The sequence below is a fragment of the Falco punctatus genome (assembly GCF_963210335.1).
Source record: "Falco punctatus genome assembly, chromosome: 2".
Classification (NCBI taxonomy): domain Eukaryota; kingdom Metazoa; phylum Chordata; class Aves; order Falconiformes; family Falconidae; genus Falco; species Falco punctatus.
In genome coordinates, this window is record NC_137581.1 from 72,910,469 (window position 1) to 72,932,605 (window position 22,137).

The window sequence follows — 22,137 nt, forward strand, 5'->3', positions numbered from 1 at the left end:
CTGGATTTCCCCCAAAAAATAACGAACAGAGGAGTGGTATTTTGTGGGGTCAGCTACATCTTTCATGCTATTTTATATATTTTATATTGTTGTGAAATAAGTAAAGCTGGGACTGAAGATTATGACTGTAGTGTAAGGGTTAGAGAAAGAAAAGATTTTTAGTTGAATCTTTTGGTATTTCAGAGTTCATCTTGGCATTTAACTGAGCAAACAAATGTGTTTTTAATGAAGAGTTCAAAAATATATTGGTTTTGTGGTTCAGCTGGGAGGCAAAAGCTGTGGTTCTGTTCACACTTAAAAGTTGTAGGCTGTGTTGCATTTTAATGATGCCATTTGAGCTGCTACAACCAGAGCTTTGCTTGTGTTTCTATGGAAAACTTACATTAAAGAGGTTCAGTCAGGACACTAAAGCGTTATTCCATAATGAAACATCTCATAAGACAGTTTTGTTTGAAAAATTGATCCAACCATTTTATTAATTTTTTACTTTATCTCTTCCCTTGCCCTCACTCCCCCAGTGCATTTTGTGGGTGAGGCTCTCAGCATTTCTTAGCTGGAGGGCAGAGGCGGCATTAGTACCAGGGTTTTGCAGCAGAGCAGCAGTTGGCTTTAAAGCAAGTCTCTCTGGTAACCCCCACTTGCTGTGTGTTGGCTTGGCACACTGTGTTTCTGCTGTGCACGAGCTGCGTCCCTCTGGGTGGAGACTGGAGGCTCCCACTGATGCTGATGCCAAGTGCACTTAGTCTCCTGCTCATGGACTCTGTGGATTGCTTCAAGCCATGTGTGTGGTGGTGGCTGCAGAGTGTATCTGCTTATCTGAAGTTAAAAACCCAACCCACGTAGCGTGATTTATATTTTGGCAACCTTGGCTCTGGTACTGCTTTGATCTACAGATCTCTTCGCATTGCTCAAAAATTAATTGCTTAATGTGGGGTATAGCCAGACACTGTCAAGGAGGAAGAGGAAACTGGGACAATTAAAAAAACCCCAAAACCAAAACACCAACCCCTAAAAATACTGCAAAACACACAAACACAAAACCCCCAAAGACAAAACCTTAAACCAAAGAAAATCAACATAGACAAAACTTTACAATTTTTTAAGGTCAGCATATAGGAACTACAATATATTGTGCATTCCCCTTCTCTCCCCCCACCCCCAGCTGTAGGGAAATATTTTCCTTTGATGCCACAGCCTAAGTTGAGCAACAATAGTTCTTAAGTAATAGGATCTGTGCCACTCCTCAGTGGATGGGTGGTGGTATCCTTTTCTTGTACTGCAGATGGGTGGAGAAGCAGAAATGTTACAGTACGGTGCTGACACTTTGGCCAGAAACTGCCTTATTTCAGTTAGAAAGGCACTGCGTTCCCCTCTCCCCCTTTTTATTTTTCTTCTTCTGGCAGGGTATGCAGTTATCAGTTCCTTGGTTTTTACTTGAATTTCTGCTCTCTAATACTGTGTTTCCAAGCTCGTAGCGGTCCCGTTTTTGTTAGCTTTATACTCAAAAGGCATGGGGTGGACTGCCTGCCAGGAGAAACCCTGGTCTAACTGCTGAGTCTCCAAGGAGTGCTGCAACTAATCTGTTGGGTGTAATGACTTTAATGCTTTTGCCGTGTCCATTACAATAGGACACAAAACATACATGTTCATGAGCCTGCAGGAGGGGAATGCAGGCAGTTGGTGGAGGGAAAAATTCCTTCTATTCCCATACTTAATATTGCTCAAGGCTCAGGACTAGATTAAAAAGGGCGAGTAAGCAGAATCCCTGCCAGGGCAGCTGAGCTATCCAGGATTGTCAAGAAGAGGTCTAAAGGAATGTTTTGAGGAATTAAGGCAGGAGCCACATGAAGCTTTTCCTCTATACTTTTTTTTTTTTTTTCCCCTCATATGAATTTATAAGCATGCTCAGTTCATGTAAGGCCCTCTAGAAGGAAGAAAGCATCAGTGTATTTGGAGAAACTAACCCCTTAAGTCAGCTGAATGAATGTGCAGCTACCAGAACTTTTTTTTTTTTAATCCTGAAACAGGGTAGAGAAAATACTAATTAAAGTTTTGTTTTGTTGGTATTGTTGAAGTTGTTTCCCATTCATGTTAAGAGGATGGTGAAATTGACTTGGAGATTATTCTGATTAATTTACTTTTAATCTTAATGTATTTATGTTGTAGTATGTGTACATATAGCTGATGCATTTCATTTTTCCATATATTAAGTGAGAATTGTGGAATTTAAGGCTTTATATTATGGATATATCATTTGCTTGGGAAAATAGCAATGAAAATGTAATATACCCTTCACTTACTTGCCAAAAATTAAATTGTAGCTCAAACATGAAATGCCTGATGTCACTCCTACTACCTAAATAGCACTCCTTTCATTTTTTTAGGAGCTTGTGATGTCATCAGCTGAAGCGAAAACATCTACCTCATGACCTGGCATGTAAGTGAAGGAGGAACTGATGCGAAAAAAAAAATGAAATAAAAAAAATGTGTGTGTTGGTGTTTACAGTGTGTAAATTGAACCTATATACCTTCAACATTCAGGTATCACCTTTTAAATGAAAGCTTTGTGCATTTTAAAGGAATATAAAGTCTTTTAAATGAGAGGAAGTTATAAAAGAAGCTGTTAACAATGAACTTCCAGCCTGCAGAACTCCCTTGTAATAATTTTGGTTAAAATCTATCTTGATGTATTCCATAATGCTTGGAAGGCTGGTAGGCATAGACAGGAATAATTTTAACTTACCACAATATTTACATGTGCTGCTTTTACTCCTCTTTATTCTGTGCTTCTTTGCTGGATATAAATTTTATAGTTGTGATGAATACATGCTGTACATGGTGATACCCTTCCTAAAATTAAAAACTCTAGTTATGTGCAAGGTTTAGATTCTTTTATGTACCCAGATATTTCACAGTAAACTTCCTGCAGTTTTGTGACAGTTCTATTTTTTTCCCTTAAGTAAGCAAAAATATTTCACTCCTCTGCAGAGGCGTTTTCAGAGAAATTTTTTTTTTTTGGTCCGCCCTCTCTCTGCTTTTATGTGGCTTAAAGGATTAAAGTGCAGTCATTGCTTTGAGAGGTGATGTCAGCAGTGAGCTGGGTATTCCTAATTAGTGCCAACACCTGTACCTCATTATGAGGCCTTGTTGAAGCTGTCCAGTGAACCGAGGTAGCTGGTCTGTGTTTCATGTCTCTAATGTGATTATAAAGCCCTCTCCTGATGCTAGTTTTACTACTTATTTAACTTTTGGACTGATTTGGAAAGTGAAGCTAAGCTGAGCCATTTGGTTGGCTACCAAAGATCATAAGGAGTGGCAAGGAGAAGGGATGCAGTCATCTCAATTTCAAGACTTCTAGTTCGAAGCTTGCTTCTGCTTTGACTATTTAAATAAAAAAAAAAAAAAAAGGAGGTGGTGGTGGTGTTTTCTAGCTTTCAGTGTCAGATACTCTGAATTTAGAGAGCAGATCTACAGAAACCAGCTGAGCTCTGAACATCTGAATGTAGTTGCTATTGTGCATAACCCATTGATTTTCTTCAGATAGAGCTTTGGCCTTGATTACTCTTGCACCATCACTTTGTTTTCATGGGGTCAGGGCTTAGCAATTTTTTTCCTACACAAAACCAGCATCAGCCTCTCCTCCCACCTGATTCTGTACTGTTAGCAGGGCTATAATGCAATGTGCTTTGCTGTTGCATTTGGAAAATACGACCTCGGACAGGTTTGACTAATAAAATTAATGGATCAGTATCATGTTTGGGCTTCACAGGCTAAAGTTTAAGCACAGTTACTTTTTTTTCTAAGTCGTTTAAGTATGTTTTTAAGAGTTTAGTTTACAAAATTCAAGCATGCGGCAGCACAATGCTGGCTGCAGGCTTTGGGTTATTTCCCTGTGAGGGAGGAGACAGAATAACTTCAGATGTGTATCTTGGAAAGATTTGAGATAATAAACCTGTAAGAATTCAAATGAGAACACTGGTCTAGTTATCCAGATTTGGAAAAATGGAGGGAAATGGAGGTACAGTGGATTCTTAAATTTCATCCATGAAGCTGACAATCTAGTTATTAAAGGGATTGAATCTCTGCTGAGTAGGAGAGAATCCAAAAGAAAATCCTGAATGGGTAGTGCCCTAAAGTGTATGTAGTCTGTATTTGCGTAGCGTGCTTATTTAATTTCTCTTAAAAAAAAAAAAGCGACAGTTCTAACACACTGAGAATGATCTAATCTTTTACATAATTTTGACCAAAATAGCTGTTTACATTGAACAGTGACTAACAAACTCTTCAGGGCAACAATATGTTGGCTGTCAAAATCTCTGGTGGTTGTGTTTATCATAATCAGAATCTTGGCTGGTAAACATATTCATTTCAGTATTTACCATGGCCCTGTAGACAACCTGTCTGATCTGTAGTCCACAGAGTTCATGTTGGGAACTGATATATTAAAAAATTAAATAAAATCTATCACAATGTTGAATTGTTATGAGTAAATCTGGTTCCAAACGAGCTCCCTTACTCAGGCCACGTACTCTCTCTGGTAATGGTCAACAGTGGACGCCTAGGGAAAGAAAGCATTATAAAGCTCATCTAGACTCCTTCTGGTACAATTTTGACTTTGGGATTTCCAGCAGATTGACATATGACATACTGTGTTTAATAGCCCTTGTCCTCCAATCGCTTAATTCTCTCCTGTTTACTTTTCAACCTCTGCAACATCCCATAGCATTAAAATTCTAAGTAATTTTGCACAAAATTACTTCTTTTTTTCTCCTTCTAATGACTTTTCTTTGAAGTTTGTTCTATAACTGTGTCCCATGTCTTCTGGGCCATGATAACTGGTGAGTAGTCTCTTCATCCTGTTTGCTTCATTATACCACTTACGGCAGATCTCTCCTATTCTGCATCCTCCTTTCTCAGCTGGGTAGTCTCAGTCTGTTTAAACTCTTACCCTAACGTCATGGCATGCTTCCCTTACAGCTGTAGTTGGAGTTTCACGTCCTGCAAATGCTTTTTCTTCAGCAGTGCAGGGGAGCTAGGAAATACTCCTTTGCTCTTAGCCCAAATGAGTGATCTACTAGTGTTGCTCATTCATAAAGCTTTCTCCATGTGGCTCGGCGGGTGTAGCAAATTAAACCAGACAGGCTTGATTTGGTACTTGTCACCGTTGTGCTTGGGCCTTGTCAAAAGAATGCCTTTTGCCCTTCAATGTGCTGCTCTCCGTGCTGTTCTCCTGTAATATCTTCTGCTACAGGCTGATTTGGGAATGTCCAAGGACCCCATCTCTAAAGGCATTCAGTTAATGTGTGTGTTTTCATCTTCAGACCTTTCAGAAGCCTCCTGCAGGTGCTGTGGCATGGCTGTGCTTGTATTAACTGGTACCCATAGTTGGTGTTGGGGTAGGCAGCAGCGCTCAGCCTCCCTGGCAAGGGTGTCTGAGGGAGCAGATGGACCGTGCCTGAGCTGCTCCTGGGTCACAGCTTCAGTGTACAATGGGTCACTTTTGCTGTTGCGGAGCTGGGGAGGTGGATGGTGGAAGAAGTCACTTGCGTGGCTTTATTCTGTTGCGGCCCAAGCGCTTGTGCCTTCTTTCAGTTGCAGAGCCCCTGATAGCAGCTGCACAGGGTAAGAGCCTGTCGAGAAGGAGACTTCTTTACAGGTTTCTGAAAACCTCACTGACCAACTGGAATTCCACGTACAAAACATACTGACTGCGCAGGTTTCGTGTTGTGTCACGGAGCGACTGTGCTGTAAAGGTGGTTTTGTTTGTTTTGTTCAATTCTATAGTTGCACTTTCAGTTGTAACCTCGTTTTCTCTCCCTATTTCTCAGCAGAAATTTTATTACTGGTTTTGACAGCATGGGATTCAGATGCAGCAACTGCAGCATGTTGGGGGCTCTTAGCTATGAATAGACAGGGTGAAATACCTCCTACTGCCGTGGTTTCTAGGCATTTCCATTCCTCCCAGTACAGGAGAGGAGAGTGGACAGAGGGACTTGCTTTGGAGTTAGATTCATTATCTCACCCCCTTGCAGCTTTGGAAGTCAGCTTTGATAGTTCCTTATCCTCGTAGGGTGGGAAGGATATTTTCCTGTATTATCTGACCCCACCTATTCTAGTGCCAGTGCTGATTGTGATCCACCCTGTGAGTTGGCACCTCTTTTCCTGTGCCGAGAAAACTGACCTCCATCCACTTAGCTTTAGCTCGAGTAGGCTGTGCTTTCCATTAGGAACAATGAAAGGGTGGTAGTCTACTCTTACTCATTTAATCTTGTTTGTTTAGTCAATGGGAAGGAAGAGGAAAGAGGAATTTAGAGGAGTGTTAGTGGTCAGTCCTGATCAGTGTGTCCCCTTACTCAAAAAATATAGAAGTACTTTGACTTCAAGTTGGATGTTGGCTGTTTGATGAGAAATTGAACCTTATGTAGTCTTTAGGATGCATTTCTTGATTGCTTCCTCAAACAAGATGTGGTATTTTAGAAACCTTGTCCAAGTACAGTCAGTCTTTGGTTCTCCTTTCTAGGGCGGTGTCAGCCACAGTGGGCAAGTTAGCTGTTTATTTTGTCATTGCTGCACCTTGTGTTGTAACAGGAAAAGATAGTATTTTTTTCTTTTTGCCTCTGGTCTGTACATAAACATGGACAAACATCAGTGGGTCACACTATCTTTTTCACAGTGTCTTCTCGCACCTGGATGCAGGTGATTTAGAGAAATCTGGAGTGGTATTTGTTTTTATAAATCTACTCTATATCTGTCTGACTAAAAGACCCCTCAGTATCTTTGGTGTATTGTATATTACAGATCGTAGCACATAACATTAAATTAATTGACTAGCCATTAAAATTAATTAAAATTCATTAGTTAAGACAAATTTGTTGTCTTTTTAAAAAGTTTTTTAAACTAAAAAAGTGCTTTAACAACTTGACTAGAAAATTTTCATGTTTTGGATTTTTGACATGGAGAACTAAAATAGTGCAACCTCATATAAATGTGTCATGTGTGAAATGCTAGAAAATATAGTGGGATGTCAGTATGCAACCAATAATTTGGAATATTCCAAATATTATTTTGAGTTCTGGCTGTGACAGTACATTCCCTTTAATTGTTCTTATCCAATGATCCCCTCAGTACCCTTTTTTTACTTGAGGAAAACTTTAGCATCCAGGTTGTTTATTTTCACCTTGTAAATGAAAAACATTTCTTGTCACATGAGGAAAGAAATTATCAATTTAGTATTTCCTATAGGAAAATATTTGTGTTCTGCTTTTTTCTTATCCTTTGAGTAGAATATAAAGACATAACTTGATGTTTTCTGCTTTTTGCAGTCCTTCAGGTTTTGTTAGTGACGCAGAATGTTGCAGCAAAGCAGTTAGCCTCTTCGAAGCATTACAAGCAAGAAATAAATGAGTCAAAACAGGTAAAATATTTAATGCAGGCTGCTGCTGTTAAGTCTTTTATTATTTACGATTTAGGAAACACAAAACAAGAACAGGTAAACCTACTTTGTTTATTAGCAAGTACCAACAAATTAACTGATTATTTTAAGCAAGTGTCTTGCAGGATATGAGAAATTTTGCCTATGTTATCAAGAAAAGTTGTTTTTCGTAATCCAAGTAGTACATGCGTTTCTAGATCCTTTGTTCTTTGATAGTATTTCCTGCCTGCATTCCTAGCTGTGATACGAGGTCCTTACCTGTGTTTTGTCATGAATGTATGCGTTGGTACAGCTGGAGAGCAGAGAAGATAAAAGCGGGCAACTGCTGGCAGCACCAGGCGAGATAGGGCAAAGTGGCAGCTTCACTTGAGCTACTGTAATACTGATTATTGTCTAATTTTCAATTAAGTAGTGATGCTTCTGTGTTGGGGGATTTGGGGGGGGGTTGTTTGTTTTATACCACCCCCCGCTTGCTGCAGTGCAATTTCATCACTGTATGACAGCAGGACAATACTTAGTGACATAGTGCATCACAGGGATTTTTTCTTCTGTTTGACTCCATGTGTGCATCTGCAGGAAGGGCAGCGAGTGGCAAGGTCGTGGGATATGTGCTTGGGAGACCTGGATGCAGCTGCCTGCTTTGCCGGGGGCTCCCTGTGTGATGTATGGCTGCTCTGCGCCACGGCTCTGAAATGTCAGGGCTTTCAGTGCTTGCTTAACATGAGCTTATCGTGAGGGTAGATACAGTAAAGACTGCAAAACACTTACAGCCAAGGTAACGTGAATCATACCAGTTCTTAAAATAGAAAGCCCAGCTAAATGCTCTCTGAGGTTTTTCTGCTCAGTCATATTGGTGAAGCATGTGCATGCTGCTCCTGTTTCTTGGCGCGCTTGTGACTGCAGTCTCCTTGCAGATGCAGTGCATGTGGCCCTCTTCGGGTGTCAAACCCCCTGGGCACGGGGAGCTCCTGGGCAGCCAGCTCTTTGTTTACCCATCTTAGCACTGGGTGTGATGACCGGATACTGGTCCATTTTTAGTAGCAGTACCTCCACAGCAGTCTTTCATCAAAGCAGACATTGTCCTTAGCTTCATCTTTGTTGAGTAAGTACACGTGGGCTTGTGGGGTTTTCTTTCTTCTTTTGCTCCCTGGTTACTAGATGTCTCGGTGTTAATGTCAGGTATGGTTTTTCTTGTGAGAGAGTCTTGTGAAACAGACAACATAACAGCCAGTAACTGCACTGCCCCTGCTGAGGCCCCTTTGGTGCAGACAAACTCCCCAGGCACTTCTCCATGACGCTTGGTGCACTTGCCTGGTTAGAGGTCTGTATGTGAGCTAACCCCTGCCTGCTGGGAGTTTCCTTCAGGGATCAATTAGCTACCGTGGAGTTTCCCACAGCCTAACGCAAGAGGTAGTTGGTTTGTTTGTGTGACTGTGGCCTGAGGAACCGAGAGCTGTGATGGCTTCCCTCTGGCAACGTGGTGCTCTTCTGTGCCCTGAGGGGCCTGCCTGCCCTGGCGGCCACCTCAGCCTCCAGCATTGACCTGCGGGGTGTGTGTGGGGGTGTGGGGGGGCCGGGATGATGGTACTCAGCAGGTTGCCTGTGTGTTTAATACCGCTGTCGCTTTCCTGCTGGGAACTTGTTCCTCTCAGGTTGCCTGTGTGTTTAACACCGCTGTCGCTTTCCTGCTGGGAACTTCTTCCTCGTTTCATCCCACTGGGGGCTTTGTCGCTCCCTCAGGGAGGGCACCCCAGCCATGAGGCAGGCCTGGCTGGGGCAGGCAGAACAGGAGCACTGGTGGGGTGTTGTACCCCCTCAGCCACCTGCCGGCAGCAATACCAAGCATAGTACGCTGCTGAGGGCCACGGTTCCCTCTCCTGAGGGCCGTGGCTCATTTTGGCATTTACCCTGACTGGGAGTGATGGCGGGAGGTGGGTGAGGAGTGTTCACCAGGCTGCACTGGGCAGATGTACCTCAGGTGGTCGGGCACAGCAGTGCCAAGCAGCACTGGGCTGGTTGTGGTTTCAGGAAAGTGCTTTTTTAATTCTATTTTAAAAGCACACTTTTGTTCAAACTCAGTATGGTAATTTGAAGGAAATATTTTTTTGTGTGTGTCCAAATCTCTGCTGCTGTTTTAAGAAAACAGTAGTTCTGTTAGTAAACAACTGGTGTAAAAACAGTGTTGTGCTCAGGAGCAGAAAGTAATTACAAGGACAGAAACAAGAGAGGAGCAGAAACATGTACGTATTGGTGTATTTGCTTGAATTAATGACAGTCTGATGTTGTTTATTTTTTTAAATTGATTCTGCCCAGATCGTTACCGTCTTTAGGATGCTAATGCTAAAGCTGCAGCGTTTAATGGGCAGAAATATTTCCTTGTCAGCCTGGCCACCTGGCTGCTCTGTGTACAGGCCCAACATGTGCAGCTTGCTTCAGAGAGAAAAATCGGGCTGCTCAGTCACTGCTGGGTGTTGAGGAAGCACAGGGAAGAGAGCGCGATTTAATTTCGTTCTAGCCTCTTGGAAAGTTTCTGTTGAGGTAATGGTGACGCTGTGCATGTTGCTGGTGACTTGCTTTTCTGAGAATGATTTCTGATTTTTAACAAGCCGCTTGATATGAAGCGATTTAGCTGAAGGCCAGTAGTAGAAATCTGTCATGCCATCCTCCTGCACTCGCGGTGGGTCAACACACGGATGCAGCACTGGAAATTAAAAGTTGTACTTCTGTTTTCAAGGTAGGAAAGACAATTGTACTTGGGGGTGTGCAGTATTTTACTGTGTCATCAAAGCATGTTATAAATGTGAAGTAGTATCACTTACCCTCTTTCTGTACTTGCAAAGCAAAATGATGGGCATTTAAGTGCTTTGCACTAGACCAAATGATGAATCATCATCGTAGAAGGGAACATGAAAGGATGTCAGGGTTCCCTTTTGGCCTATAATCCACAAATGTATGTAGGGGAGCAATTATATTTGGGGGTTCTTCATCCTAGTTTTATGATCTATCAGCTATCTTCAGTCCAGAATTTAACTATTTCAGGGGATAAGTCATGCTGTGGAAGATGGTATTTTGGACTTCCCCCCCCCCCCCCCCCCCCCCTTATTTTTAAACTCACGGTATCCTTGTGGCAGCTGCCAAATTGTCTTTTATAAAAAGATAATGTGTAAGGAAAACAGGGCTCCAGACTATGTCTAGTTGCTTTTGCACTTCATACAGACCCATGTTCTTAGCCAGATTTCTGTAACATGCAGTTCCTTACCTGCTGAAATTATATACCTAATGACAGAGGAATCTGCTGTTGCTGGTAGTGCTGCTTCTAAAAACTGGCACATTCCTCCTTTATTGAATTACAGATTATTTTGTTAACCAAGACTTAGAATGAAGTAGTGGCAAGAAAAGTTTTATTTTGTGGTAGGCCCAGTACAGAAAATAATTCAAGGTTTTATTTTGGGGGTGAGGGGAGGATAGGCTAGACGTGGTCACTGTTACAGGGTTCTTAAGTAGTAATATACCCCTACTCTAATTAAAAAAAAATCTGGTTACAGTGAAATAAAGAAACAACCTTAAGGTTTTTTTGCTGAACTTCCTTTTCTGTGAATTGTTTAACCTTTCAAACCTTTTCAGTGCAGCAAATACTGCTAACCCAAGTTCCAAGTGGGTGTTTTTTCCAGTTTATATAGCCTTTTTGTGAGATTGGATATGATATTAAAAAATAATAATAATAAACCCAAACACAAGTGATCTCTCTTTCTCTAGTTATTTGAAAGGTTGTATTAACTCTACTCATATTTCGTAATTTCCCTGGCAGTTGACTATGAAATTTGACCTATTTAAATGGTTTCACTGTACTACATTTCCTGGAGACCTTTCAGGATAATTTGCTTCCTAATCTAAATTTAACAGTTACATAAACCACATTTTGGAGACTTGGAAATTTCTACTTACTGCCTCTACCTATTTTTTTTGCCTTCCCCCCGCCCCCCCCCCCCCCCCCCCCCCCCCGCCCAGACAAGCCATATTGTAAAAATGTGAGTACAGAATTTTAATCTGAGATTGCATGTAGCTTGTCGTTTGGTTTTCATACATAGAAGCAGTTTTTAATAAGATTAAGAAAGTAGGTTATTTTTTGTCCCACTTGAAAGTTTCCTTAGTGCTGTGGCCAATTCCATTTTTGTCAGTCTATTTTAAAACGTGAAGAAATAAAATCTCACAGGTCTAGGATATATTTGCATTACAGTTCCTTGAATTTCTTGATTGCATTTTTCTTCTGTATATAGGTCTTAACAGGTACTGAGTAGCGTATGGGTATGTTTAACCTTTCTCTGCAACAATGTGAAGCCAGGAAGGAAGGACTGCTACTCCTTAGAGATGCTGTTTTGTTCAGAAATCTTGGCTGGATCTAAGGATTCATTTTGTACGCTTGTCACTGATGTCTTGCCTAATATGCTGTGTGAATTCAGACTCCATGAGATACCTCATCCTTCTTTCTGCTAACTCTTATTACTGATGAACTATGCTGAGAAATGTGTCAGAACAATAGGGTAGACTTAATAGTTAATTTGGTAAATTTAGTTGTTTAGTTGGACACAAACTGAAACGGGAAAAATGTTTGTTGCTGTTGTTTCTGCAGGTATTTGAAATGGAGTTTTGCTTTGAATAAAGCTCTGAAATTTTGTTAACTGTGTGCTGTTTACATATGCTGCTTGACTGATTTTTTTGAGTAATGCATGTTAACTAGCTTTTCAGAAATAGGAAGTCTCTTAAGTCAGCGCAACATTGATTTTTTTCCTCAGAGAGATGAAAGAATGGTGGTAGAGGCAAGTGGCTGTTTCTTCTTCACTTCAGCAGTGCAGGTATTTGTGAATAAGCAAAAGGGAACAACCATAATTTAGAAATCATTAAGTACTGAACATCTCCGCTAGATTTTTGGAAATATCAGTGTTACTTTTTTATTCAGATTCTTGCACATGCTGGCTGGTATCTTGATTACTCTTACCTTGGGATCTATGTTTAATTTCAGCCAGGTGAACGCAGGGTGGCTTTTTCTGTCTTTCCTTGAAAGTGCAGAGATCTGTTGGATCCAGCCTTGGTTTTGGCTCTAGGGCAAAATTCCCAATATAGACAGCAGCCTGTTGGAAGCCAGGGAAGTGCTGGCAGCATGATGCTGCTGCCTGTGGCTGAGGAGACTGTTTCGAGGAGACTGTGTTTCCTGGGGTTATTTTTGGTTGAACACCTGGAGGGTTCAGGGCATCTTGGCCTGCGTTTGTGTAGTTAGGTGACAGCAGGGAATGAGGCCAATTTCCACACACACACACCCTCCTTTTTTAAGTTGTGGTTCTTGTCTTAAGCTGTTGTGAGCAGGTCAGGGATGTGCACACAACTATGGTTGTGTCAAGTCAGAAATGCAACAGGTGTGGAATACAGTTCAACTTTAGGAACTGCTCTGGTAATTGATATTAAAAATGATGCCAGGAAATGTTCCATTGCAATAATTGCCTGGAGAGTTGAGTATCTTTTTGCTTGCAACATGGTGACTTCTTAGTGTCGTTTCTGTATTTTAATTTTCATTTGTAAGATCCCTGAAGGTGAGCATTTTTGGAATTAGTATATGTTGTCATACAAGTGATTGATCAGCTGTTAGTCCTTCTGTGGATTTTTTGTTTTAAAAAAGAGGGCAAAAAAAGCTTCAGATCAAGACATGTTATGTTCTTATTTTTAATGATAATTTTTAAGGTCATCTGTGCTTGACCATAAGGCTTGAGCACATTTTGAACCCACAAAGAAAGCATGCCTACTTACTTACTTTTTAAGGTAGTGAGAATCATTACTCAGTGACTGGGAAGTAAGGATTTTCTTGGGGCTTTTTGAGGGCATGAGGCTACATACCTCTTCTGCTCTGCAACATTTTAGTGTTGAGTTGCTTTACACTCCTTGTTTTTCTTAGCTTGTACATTGGAACTGCTAGAAAGTTGAAATGCTAAAACTTAAGCATTTTCTAAATTCTCAGAATTCAAACAAAAAGTTCAACATGCATATTTGCAAAATGCCTGGGTGAGGATAACAGAGGTGAAAGGAGGCTGATGGTTCTAGCTGCTCACTGTCCCATTTCCATTATGTTCCCGATGGCTCTTTTTTTCTTTATAAGTACCGTCTATATGAGGCTGTATTTTAAATCTCTTTTTGAACTGTTCTGTGGAAAAAAGTATTTCTTAACTGTTACAAAAATTTACTAGATATGTCATTTTGTGTGTAAAAATAATACTGTTTACTTGATTCTCTTCTAGTGTTGTCACATACCGTTCATTATCACTGATATTCTGAAGTAGGAAATGGGCACTGTCAATCTCATTATTTCTTGCTTGTTGACTGTCTTGCACACATTGAAAAAAATTAATTGTGGTCCTTCATTCTAGGCTTTATTGTCATCATAGTTCTCAGAGGTGAAGTTCAAAAAGGGGAAAGCTAGGATATATGAGAGACTGTACACATTTTTGTGGGATTTTTGATTATGCTTGTTTGATTTGGGTTTTTGATATGCATAGATTGTCCTTTCTACGTTTAGCCCTCTTAGGGATATATGTGTGTGTGTTCATATATTTATTTTTTTTTAACTCCTTCACAGTGCTTTGCAAGTGCTAAAACGTTAAAATGATGGAAGAAGCAGGAATTGAGGCACAGGGTTGTTTGCAGCCTTGCCTCTGGACTGTATCACCCAGTTACTGTCATCTGAAGCTGAGGGACAAACTGGAGGCTTGGTGGGCTGCTTTGGGGGAATTGGACGGAAGTTCAGAAAGGTTGACATCTGTTTCTGTACTGTGGGGTCTGGCTTTGCAACTCCTGTCTTTTCTGAACTGAAGAGCTGCTGATTCTTCCACATCCTGCAAAGGCAGGTGAAGGAGTGAGATGGGAGCTTTACCACAAAACGGGTGTTATTTTGGGCTCCCTCTGTAATAGCTAGGGAGTGGAAACATCCTTTAGTGAGCCTTTCTGATGAGCCTTCTGCTTTGGGGTAGAAGTGATCTGGAAGTTGTGTGGCAGTCCCAGTGTACACAAGGACATAGCAAAGGAGTCTCCTATTAAAAACAAAAGTGAAACCCCCTTCAGAGGTGGTCCTGGCGAACGATGCTGAGGCTGTTACTCCTGCATCACGTGGGGGCATACAGTGAACTCATAGCATGTTGGTAACTTTAATAACCTGTCTTACTGAACACAGCACGCCTGTGATTTGTTGTAGCTCTGTGGGCTCTAACTCACTGTTGTGGTTAATATTACTGCAAAAAATCAGGCAGGAATCCACTGTTATTACTGTTTGGGGCTTTTACTCTGAGTGACTGCTTTTTCTGTTTCTGTCTGCTGTGATGGAGGTGTAAATCTCTTGCCTGAGCTGCTGCAAATCCAGTTCTCAAATACAACTTTTTAATTTTGTTTAGTTTTGGTTTGTTTGGGGTTTTTTCTGCCTAAGTAGTTGTTGGCAGAGATGTGCTTTTGGTTCTGAAGTTCTTGTTACGCTTGCCCTTCCTGTGTAAGCTGACTTTGAAGTAGCCATCTCCTCTCTGCTTTCCTAGTTGCCCAGGCAGAAGTCCAGGCTTCCTGGGTGTTCTCTCCTGCAGTTGTGTCTCTCAACCTCGTGTCTGACCCTGCTTTAATTGAATGCTCATGTTGTGCTCTGCTGTCTTTAGTACAGAGTGGAAAGGTTTTATTGCTGCATGTTTATATAGACTGTAAGCGATGAGAATTGCCTGCCATAAGCTTTCAGCACCTTTTAACTGCTCAAAAATTCATCTGAACATAAAAACAAAGCAAGCAGCAAGCACTTGCATTTCTTGCTAAGACATGAAAGCAAGGAATACTACTCTGCATACCTAGATGCATCTTTTCATCATCTCCCAAACTCCTGTAACATGCCCAATGGTCCATAAGCCTGGGTTGTTTGGAACTGAAGACTTCCAGCAGAGAAGCTGTTGCCAGGGGCAGAACCTGCTCCTTTTTAGGGAGGGTTGTATGCTCTGCGGGGCTGGGTTTGGCTGCTGGAATACAAGCTCTCGAATAGGCAGTACTATTTTATTTGGTCTTGATTAAAGTTAATGCCTTTAAATTTCATGAGTTTGCAAGATGAAAGTCTTTTAGTCCTCCCCTCACTACACAGCAGTTAACTTCAAGTCTGTTGCCCCCCAAACATGCACAAAGACAAGCCCTTCAGGCCCAAGTGCCTTCTGCCTGTCGAACAGCTTTTGCCTAAGAGAGTCATGGAAGTTTCTTCATCAGAACAGTGCCTGAACAAGCTACCTTATGTTGCTAGGTGGAAGAGAAGTCTCGTGGTGTTTTGGCTGTTTTGGTTTTGATGTTGCTCTTCTGTTGGACACTGGTCTTTGTATATAGCGTGGCTGCCTTGCCTCCCCCAAGGTTGCTTGAGCTGTAAGAAGGTGAATTAATATGAAAGTAATTGTTACATAACTGGAGTTTATAGCTTGCTTAAGTGATAACGAATGATACCTTTTGATGTCCCATCCTGTTGACCACTGTGTCTGTCTGTCCTCCCCCCAGGTTAAATACCTGGCTTGTAAATTCTGTAGCTGCGTATCAAAAACTGCAGGCATTGCTTCCTGTTTCAACTTGCATGAGCATGGGCAATGTCTTCTTGTAACGGATAGGTCAGAAGGATTGTTTTAAACTTTGAGTGATCATTGCATTTTGATTCAGTAAACTCACTCTCTTAAATATAAAGGCTGCTTAAAATTTCCAGTAAATTAAACATTTGTGCTGCAAACAACTCAATTGCAATCTCTTCAAGCCTTCAGGCAGACTTCTCTTATCTGGAAATCTTGTTTATCCTATGGTCTTTGGATAATCTCAAGACCCGTTGTACAGTAACTAATGTGGAGGGTTTATCAGATGGACTGTTCAGCTCTGTTGCCTTTTTTTTTTTTTTTTTTTTTTTTTTTCCAATGGTATGTGGGTTTGCTTAAGAAATGAAGCTGCTTATGTTTCAGGTGTGGCCAAGCTGGCATTTCTAATACTGCAGGCATTTCAGGTTCAGCTTTCTGTAACCTACTTCATCCTATCTACTGCTTTAACAAAACAAAACACACACCACTACCACTCCCCCCAAAAAGTTGTCTATTCTTGCAGAATTGTTTTTCACTTCTTTTCTCTAACGATTTTCTCATTCAATCCATTAAAAAGATCAGAGTGATTTTCATTTACTATTATTAATAGTAAATATATTGGTTCTTATTTAACAAATGTAACATTGAGTATTATAGAATGACAGGACTTATGAGAATGTTTATGTATTCCTGTTGGCACATAGCGTATATAGCTGATCACTATTGTGATCTTACATTGAGGTGCAGAATTTTCTTCTTCCCTGTTCTCTGTGTGTGTTATATGTTCAAAAATTGATTTCAGAAAGCTCTATACCTTTATTTTTAATGGAACTGGTGCCACACCACGGAAGAATTTCTCAGCAATACCCATGATCACTTCTCAAACTTCTGAAAACCACACTTCTTGTGAAACTAAGGAATGATCAGATGATTTAAATTAAATGGCATCAGTCACCGTTTTCTGTGATTGTCCCTATCTAAAATCTGGTTTTTGTTTTCAATGGATGCCTTTGGCTTTTTTGGCACCCCCCACCCCGCTTTTTTAAGGTAAGTTGGGTTTCTAAATCCTTGCCTTGCTGTGTATCCACCTTATTTCCTGGCCTCCACCCGTCTCTCAGCTAGCGACTGCCACCATGGCAACTCTTTCTCTGGCTGAACAGATGGGACATTGAGTCTCCTCTGAGAGCAGAGCGCCCTGCTGGGAATCAGCTAGCAGGTTGCACTCCTCTCTGCAAAATGTAAAGCAAGCTCTGCCCGGCAGAGGCATGCTGGTTTTGAGGGTGCTCGGTTTCATAAATAATACTGTGGTCTAATAGTTACTTGTAGAAATAAAACATAGTGGCTGAACTGGGATTATTTCTGTGCCTGAAAGCTCTTCAGAGGAGCTTTGCCTCTAGTGCAAAGAGCTTGGCGTCAGCCAGCAGCAGGTGATTTTCTGGTAGAATGGTTGCCATCAACTTTTTTTTTCTCTTTAGGATGCGTCAGGATGAAACGCCACAGGCATCTAAGCACCAGTGACAGTTCAGACAATGAGAGTAAGTAATACCTACTAGTTTTTCTTCGGTCTATCACCCCCTTGTGGTTTCCTTCTGTGGTTTGAGGGCAAACTGTTTCACCTCTTATCATTACAAAAAAAAAATGTTTCTTGCTTGATTTTTCTTTTCCTTTTTTTTTTTTTTTTTTTTTTTCCCCGCTCTGTGGTCTTTGGTATTCTGAATCCTGTTACAGGAGGAAAAGGAGGTGAAGGATCCTGTAAACCTGGGAGGAGTTTTGAGTCTACGTAGAATTCAAAGAGAAACTCGTATGCCTTTCCGTTTCAGAGTTGAGAAAAAGAAATCTGTAATTACATATAAGTTTTGCTGTCCAGGGTCCTATTTTGTAATATTTTTTTTTTAAAAGGAGTTGTGTTGTCTCTTGTTGTGCAGAGCCTCAACTTTGAAATTATTGGTGGTGGCAAGCTTATTTGAGCATTGATATGTTAGAGTTATAGATAAGGTAAAGTTATAACCGGTATATTGATTGTTATGTTATACTGGTTCGTGATCTATTCCACTTTAGTCTGTTATACAATTTAATAGTTACGTTGTAAATGTTCCTTGGCACACAATCTGCCTGAGGTTGCATCTTCCCTTTTTATCTGCAAAAAACCCACACCCTGTATGGCAGGGTCTTGTTTTGTTTCTTGTAAACCTGTAGCTATCTAGTAATTCTGTACATAATGATGATTAATTCTCATATTCGTTGTAAGACATCAACATACCCTGTACTGAAATAACATTTTGCCCAGAAATGTCTAGACATCACACGACAGGGTTTTTTTGCATCTCTCGTCAGCATGCCTTAGTATCATTGCTTTTTTGTTTGGTATTTTTTAGCACTTGCAAACTCTGTCCTTGAGTTTGCTCCTCTTTCCACTTCGTTAGAAAGGAAATGAAGGAAAGTGGTCTGCCTGCTTGTTTCTGTTTGCTCATGCTTGTACTGGGCAGAGTAGAATGTACCCATAAACCTCAGTGTGCTGTGGTTTTACAAAGAATGAGTGGAACAGGAGGAGCTGTACTCAAGCCTACAGACTGCCTAGGAGTTTTCTGCCCACATCTTGTCAAAAATTACGATAATTCAGAAGACTGTAGTGCCTTGTGTTTTACTGAAATATTAAAATAATTAAAATGGGCTAGAATGGTCCTATTTATCTCTCTTTTTTTTTCTTTTTTCTTTTTTTTTTTTTTAAACAGGTCCTTCCACTTCCTTTTCTTCTTGTTCTAAATACAGGAGCAAGTCAAAAACACCAGCAAATGAACAAAAGAAACCTGCTGAGGTAAGAATCAGGGTTAAAGATTGGTCATTGGTAGGTTTTCTGTTACATAGTTTTTATGTTTTTAAGCCTTGAAATCATGAGCTTTGAACTAGTGCCAGTGAGTCCTTTTGTCACCTGTCAAATTCTCTGTGAAACTGTGTTTTCCCCAGTGTGCAAGTATTACAGGAGCTCTGGTGTTTGATGTCCCAAAATGACTTCTGGCATTTGCAGACAGTAACATGTAGATCTTTCTTCCCCTGAAATTTAGTCTCATTTTGAAATTGAAAAGCTGGGATGGCCTTACAATATGAGCGTGTGCCACAGAAAGAAGTGGTTCGTGTGTATGTGTCTGGGAAGGATACTTCCTTTCTGCATTAGGGTAAACCAGTGGGACACTTAAGTGGGCAGAGTATGTATAAATAGTGCTTACTCATCTTCTGCCTGTTTGTCACTCTTGGCTTCTTACCTTCAGTAAAGCTTTTTTACTTTGTCATCCCCTAGGATGTTAGGACCTCTCCACCTATCGCCACTGTCACTGGTTCTGTATTTCACCAATTGAGATAATGGGCATTTATGCACAATCTAGTGATCAAATCCATCCTATCAGCTATTCCACTGGTAGCCCTCTTTGGGGAGGATTTGTTGGCTGCCTTCTCCAGATCTGATGCTTGCTTTCTTAAGGGCTGAAGTTAAATAATAACTGCAAATGGGAGAAATGTATCTTGTGGCTAATTCCGCTTGCTTGCTATCACATTCCCTCTGAATGAGTCCTTTAGCGTGTAGTATGGCTGTTGATGCCCGAGGTTACTGAAAGGCTGACAAAACTGACTTTGCATTTCTAGAATTTAAAGCTGTGAGTAATGTCCCAGAAGCAATTTTGTGTACTATACCAGCAGTTTTTCACCTGCTTAGATACTACTGTGAGAGATGCATAAACTATATAGATTGTGCTCATATAGCAAAAGCTGTTTGGCAAACATACTTCATGCTTCTTTTCTAAATGCTGCTAACTAGATGAGTTTGGTTTGGTAAGAACAAGGTAAATGTTACAGAACGTGTTCTTTCTTTGGAAGCTTAATTTTTATCACAAGTTAATTGAAGAAAACTCACTGATGCATTTCTAAAAGAGAATTTTGCCATGAGTGTTTCAATAAAAGCAAAATTGGCCAGAACTAGCTACACAGTGTTTTATTTACAGCCACCAAAAAGGTTAAGAAAAGCCTACTATGCTTTTTACCTTTAAAATGTTCGTCTGAGGATTACGGTTCTATAAGAATTTCAATCTTAAAACAGCTTGCAGCTACTAAGGTCTTGTAATTGTTGCTCAAGTTTGCCTATGCATTAGCTTTGTTACTAGCCTATCTGGGAAAATGGGAACTGAAACACATATGCTGCCAGACTTGTTGCTGTTTTAAATACACTTCAGTGCTAGTCTCTTACCAATCCATTCTTTCTGCCCACCATCCAGCTTTCTTGTATCTCTTCCTCTTACGGGTTGTCATATTACTCTTTGCTTTGCATTTGCTGTCTTTATGTGCATGTTTACATTATTAACAATAATTATGAAGATGTGGTCCATGTATATAGCATGCAAGTGTTCTGTTTGGTAATATCTAGGAATTAAAATGAGCAGTATTTTCAGTTCTTCCTCTTGAGATCTTTGCTGCTTTCTACCTGTTCCAAGACAAAATCTTGAGCACTTTAATACTTGGAAATATAAAACTTTGAGGAACAAAATCCGCAATATACACTTGGAATTAACACTGTGTTTCATAGCATCATCCTTACAGTAATACTGGCATCTTTTTGTCATCCTTCCTTTAAGATCACCCTCCTAGAAAGAAAGAAGAAGGAAGGGGTAGGGAAGAAGGAAAGAAATCTCAGACCTTAGAATACGTCCTCTTCTGCAGGAGTGTCCCAAGTATAATATTTAAAACAACTGACAAAAAAATAAAGTCCCCTGGGAAAAAGTGTTGTGGTTTAACCCCAGCTGGCAACCAAGCACCACGCAGCCGCTTGCTCACTCCCTCCCACCCAGAGGGGTGGGGAAGAGAATCGGAAAGGAATGTAAAACTTAATGGTTGAGATAAGAACAATTTAATAATTTAATCAGAATAAAAAGGTAAGAACAACAACAATAGTAACAATTGTAACAATTATAATGGAAAGGTGGGGAAAAGGATAAAATCCAAAGGAAAAGGGAGAAAGGAAAACAAGTGGTGCACAGCACAGCTGCTCACCACCTGCTGACTGATGCCCAGCCAGTCCCAGAGCAACAACCCCCCTGCCCCAGCTAACCTGCCAGGTTTATATACCAAGCAGGATGTCCCATGGTGTGGGTATCTCTTTGGCTGGTTCAGGTCAGCTGTCCTGGCTGTGTCCCCTCCCAGTCTCTTGTGCCCCTCCAGCCCTCTGGCTGGCAGGGTCTGAGAAACCGAAGAGTCCTTGATTTAGTGTAAACATTACCCAGCAACAACTAAAACCATCAGTGTGTTATCAACATTGTTCTCGCATCAAAGCCAAAACCCAGCACTGTGCTAGCTACTAAGAAGAAAGTTAACTCCATCCCAGCTGAAACCAGGACAGAAGGAGAATGGAAGGAAAGGTGGCAGTAATAATCTCTACCGCTTGTATGTAAGGCTCTTGGCTGTCCCTCCGGTTTTTCCTTTCCTTCTGCTAGAAGCAAGCACTCCTTCTCACCCTTGGAAAGCATATGCCAGAGAGTGTATTACATGAAATGCTGTTGTCAGCAGAGCATTGAAATTGATTATTTATGCACCAAGTGGTGACAAGAGTGTAAAGCGAAGACTGAAAAGAGACCCCACTGCACACGCTTCCAAAAATTGTGTTGTAATTCCACAAGGTTTTTGTAGTAATAGTTGTCTAATATCTGTTAGATAGAAATTTAAAATTTCAGGCTGACAGCATCCCTTTAGCAAGGACTCTTTAACAAGTCGGCATTGCTCTCCTTTCATTCACCTCTGCTTGCCAGGCAGCAGGCTGTTTCTTGAGTTAGTGATGCAGAAAATCTAAAAGGTCAAAGCTATAAATAGCTGTTTGAGAATATTTTTGCTCGTGGTCTTTATACATTAATTTTTCTTTTATGCCAGTAAGCCCAGCTTTCTCAATTAAATTGCACGTGAATACATAGGCTTTTTTCCACTTCCTCAATCATCTCCAGCCAACCCAAGTACCTGGGTTCTCTTTCCAAATAAAAGCTGGGTCTTGGTACTGTGACCAACGAGCAAGTTAGTGTATCTGTCAGTTGCTTCACAGGACTTGTCTGTATGGGTCTTGGTCCTCTG

At 40.8% G+C, this 22,137-nt stretch overlaps 1 protein-coding gene across 3 annotated transcripts in view; it reads left to right on the plus strand.

Annotated features, from left to right (window-relative positions):
- JADE3 (jade family PHD finger 3) overlaps positions 1-22,137 on the plus strand; it is a 68,246-nt gene that overhangs the window by 15,750 nt on the left and 30,359 nt on the right. The window contains exons 2-4 of one of the 3 annotated variants that reach the window (XM_080375316.1): positions 2,385-2,437; positions 17,514-17,573; positions 18,771-18,853. In XM_080375316.1, coding sequence (XP_080231442.1) covers positions 17,525-17,573; positions 18,771-18,853 — 132 coding nt within the window. In that variant the 5' untranslated portion in view covers positions 2,385-2,437; positions 17,514-17,524. Of the gene's footprint in view, positions 1-2,384; positions 2,438-7,394; positions 7,415-17,513; positions 17,574-18,770; positions 18,854-22,137 lie in introns of those variants that run through there. The other 2 variants (XM_080375318.1, XM_080375317.1) reach the window with 2 other exon arrangements.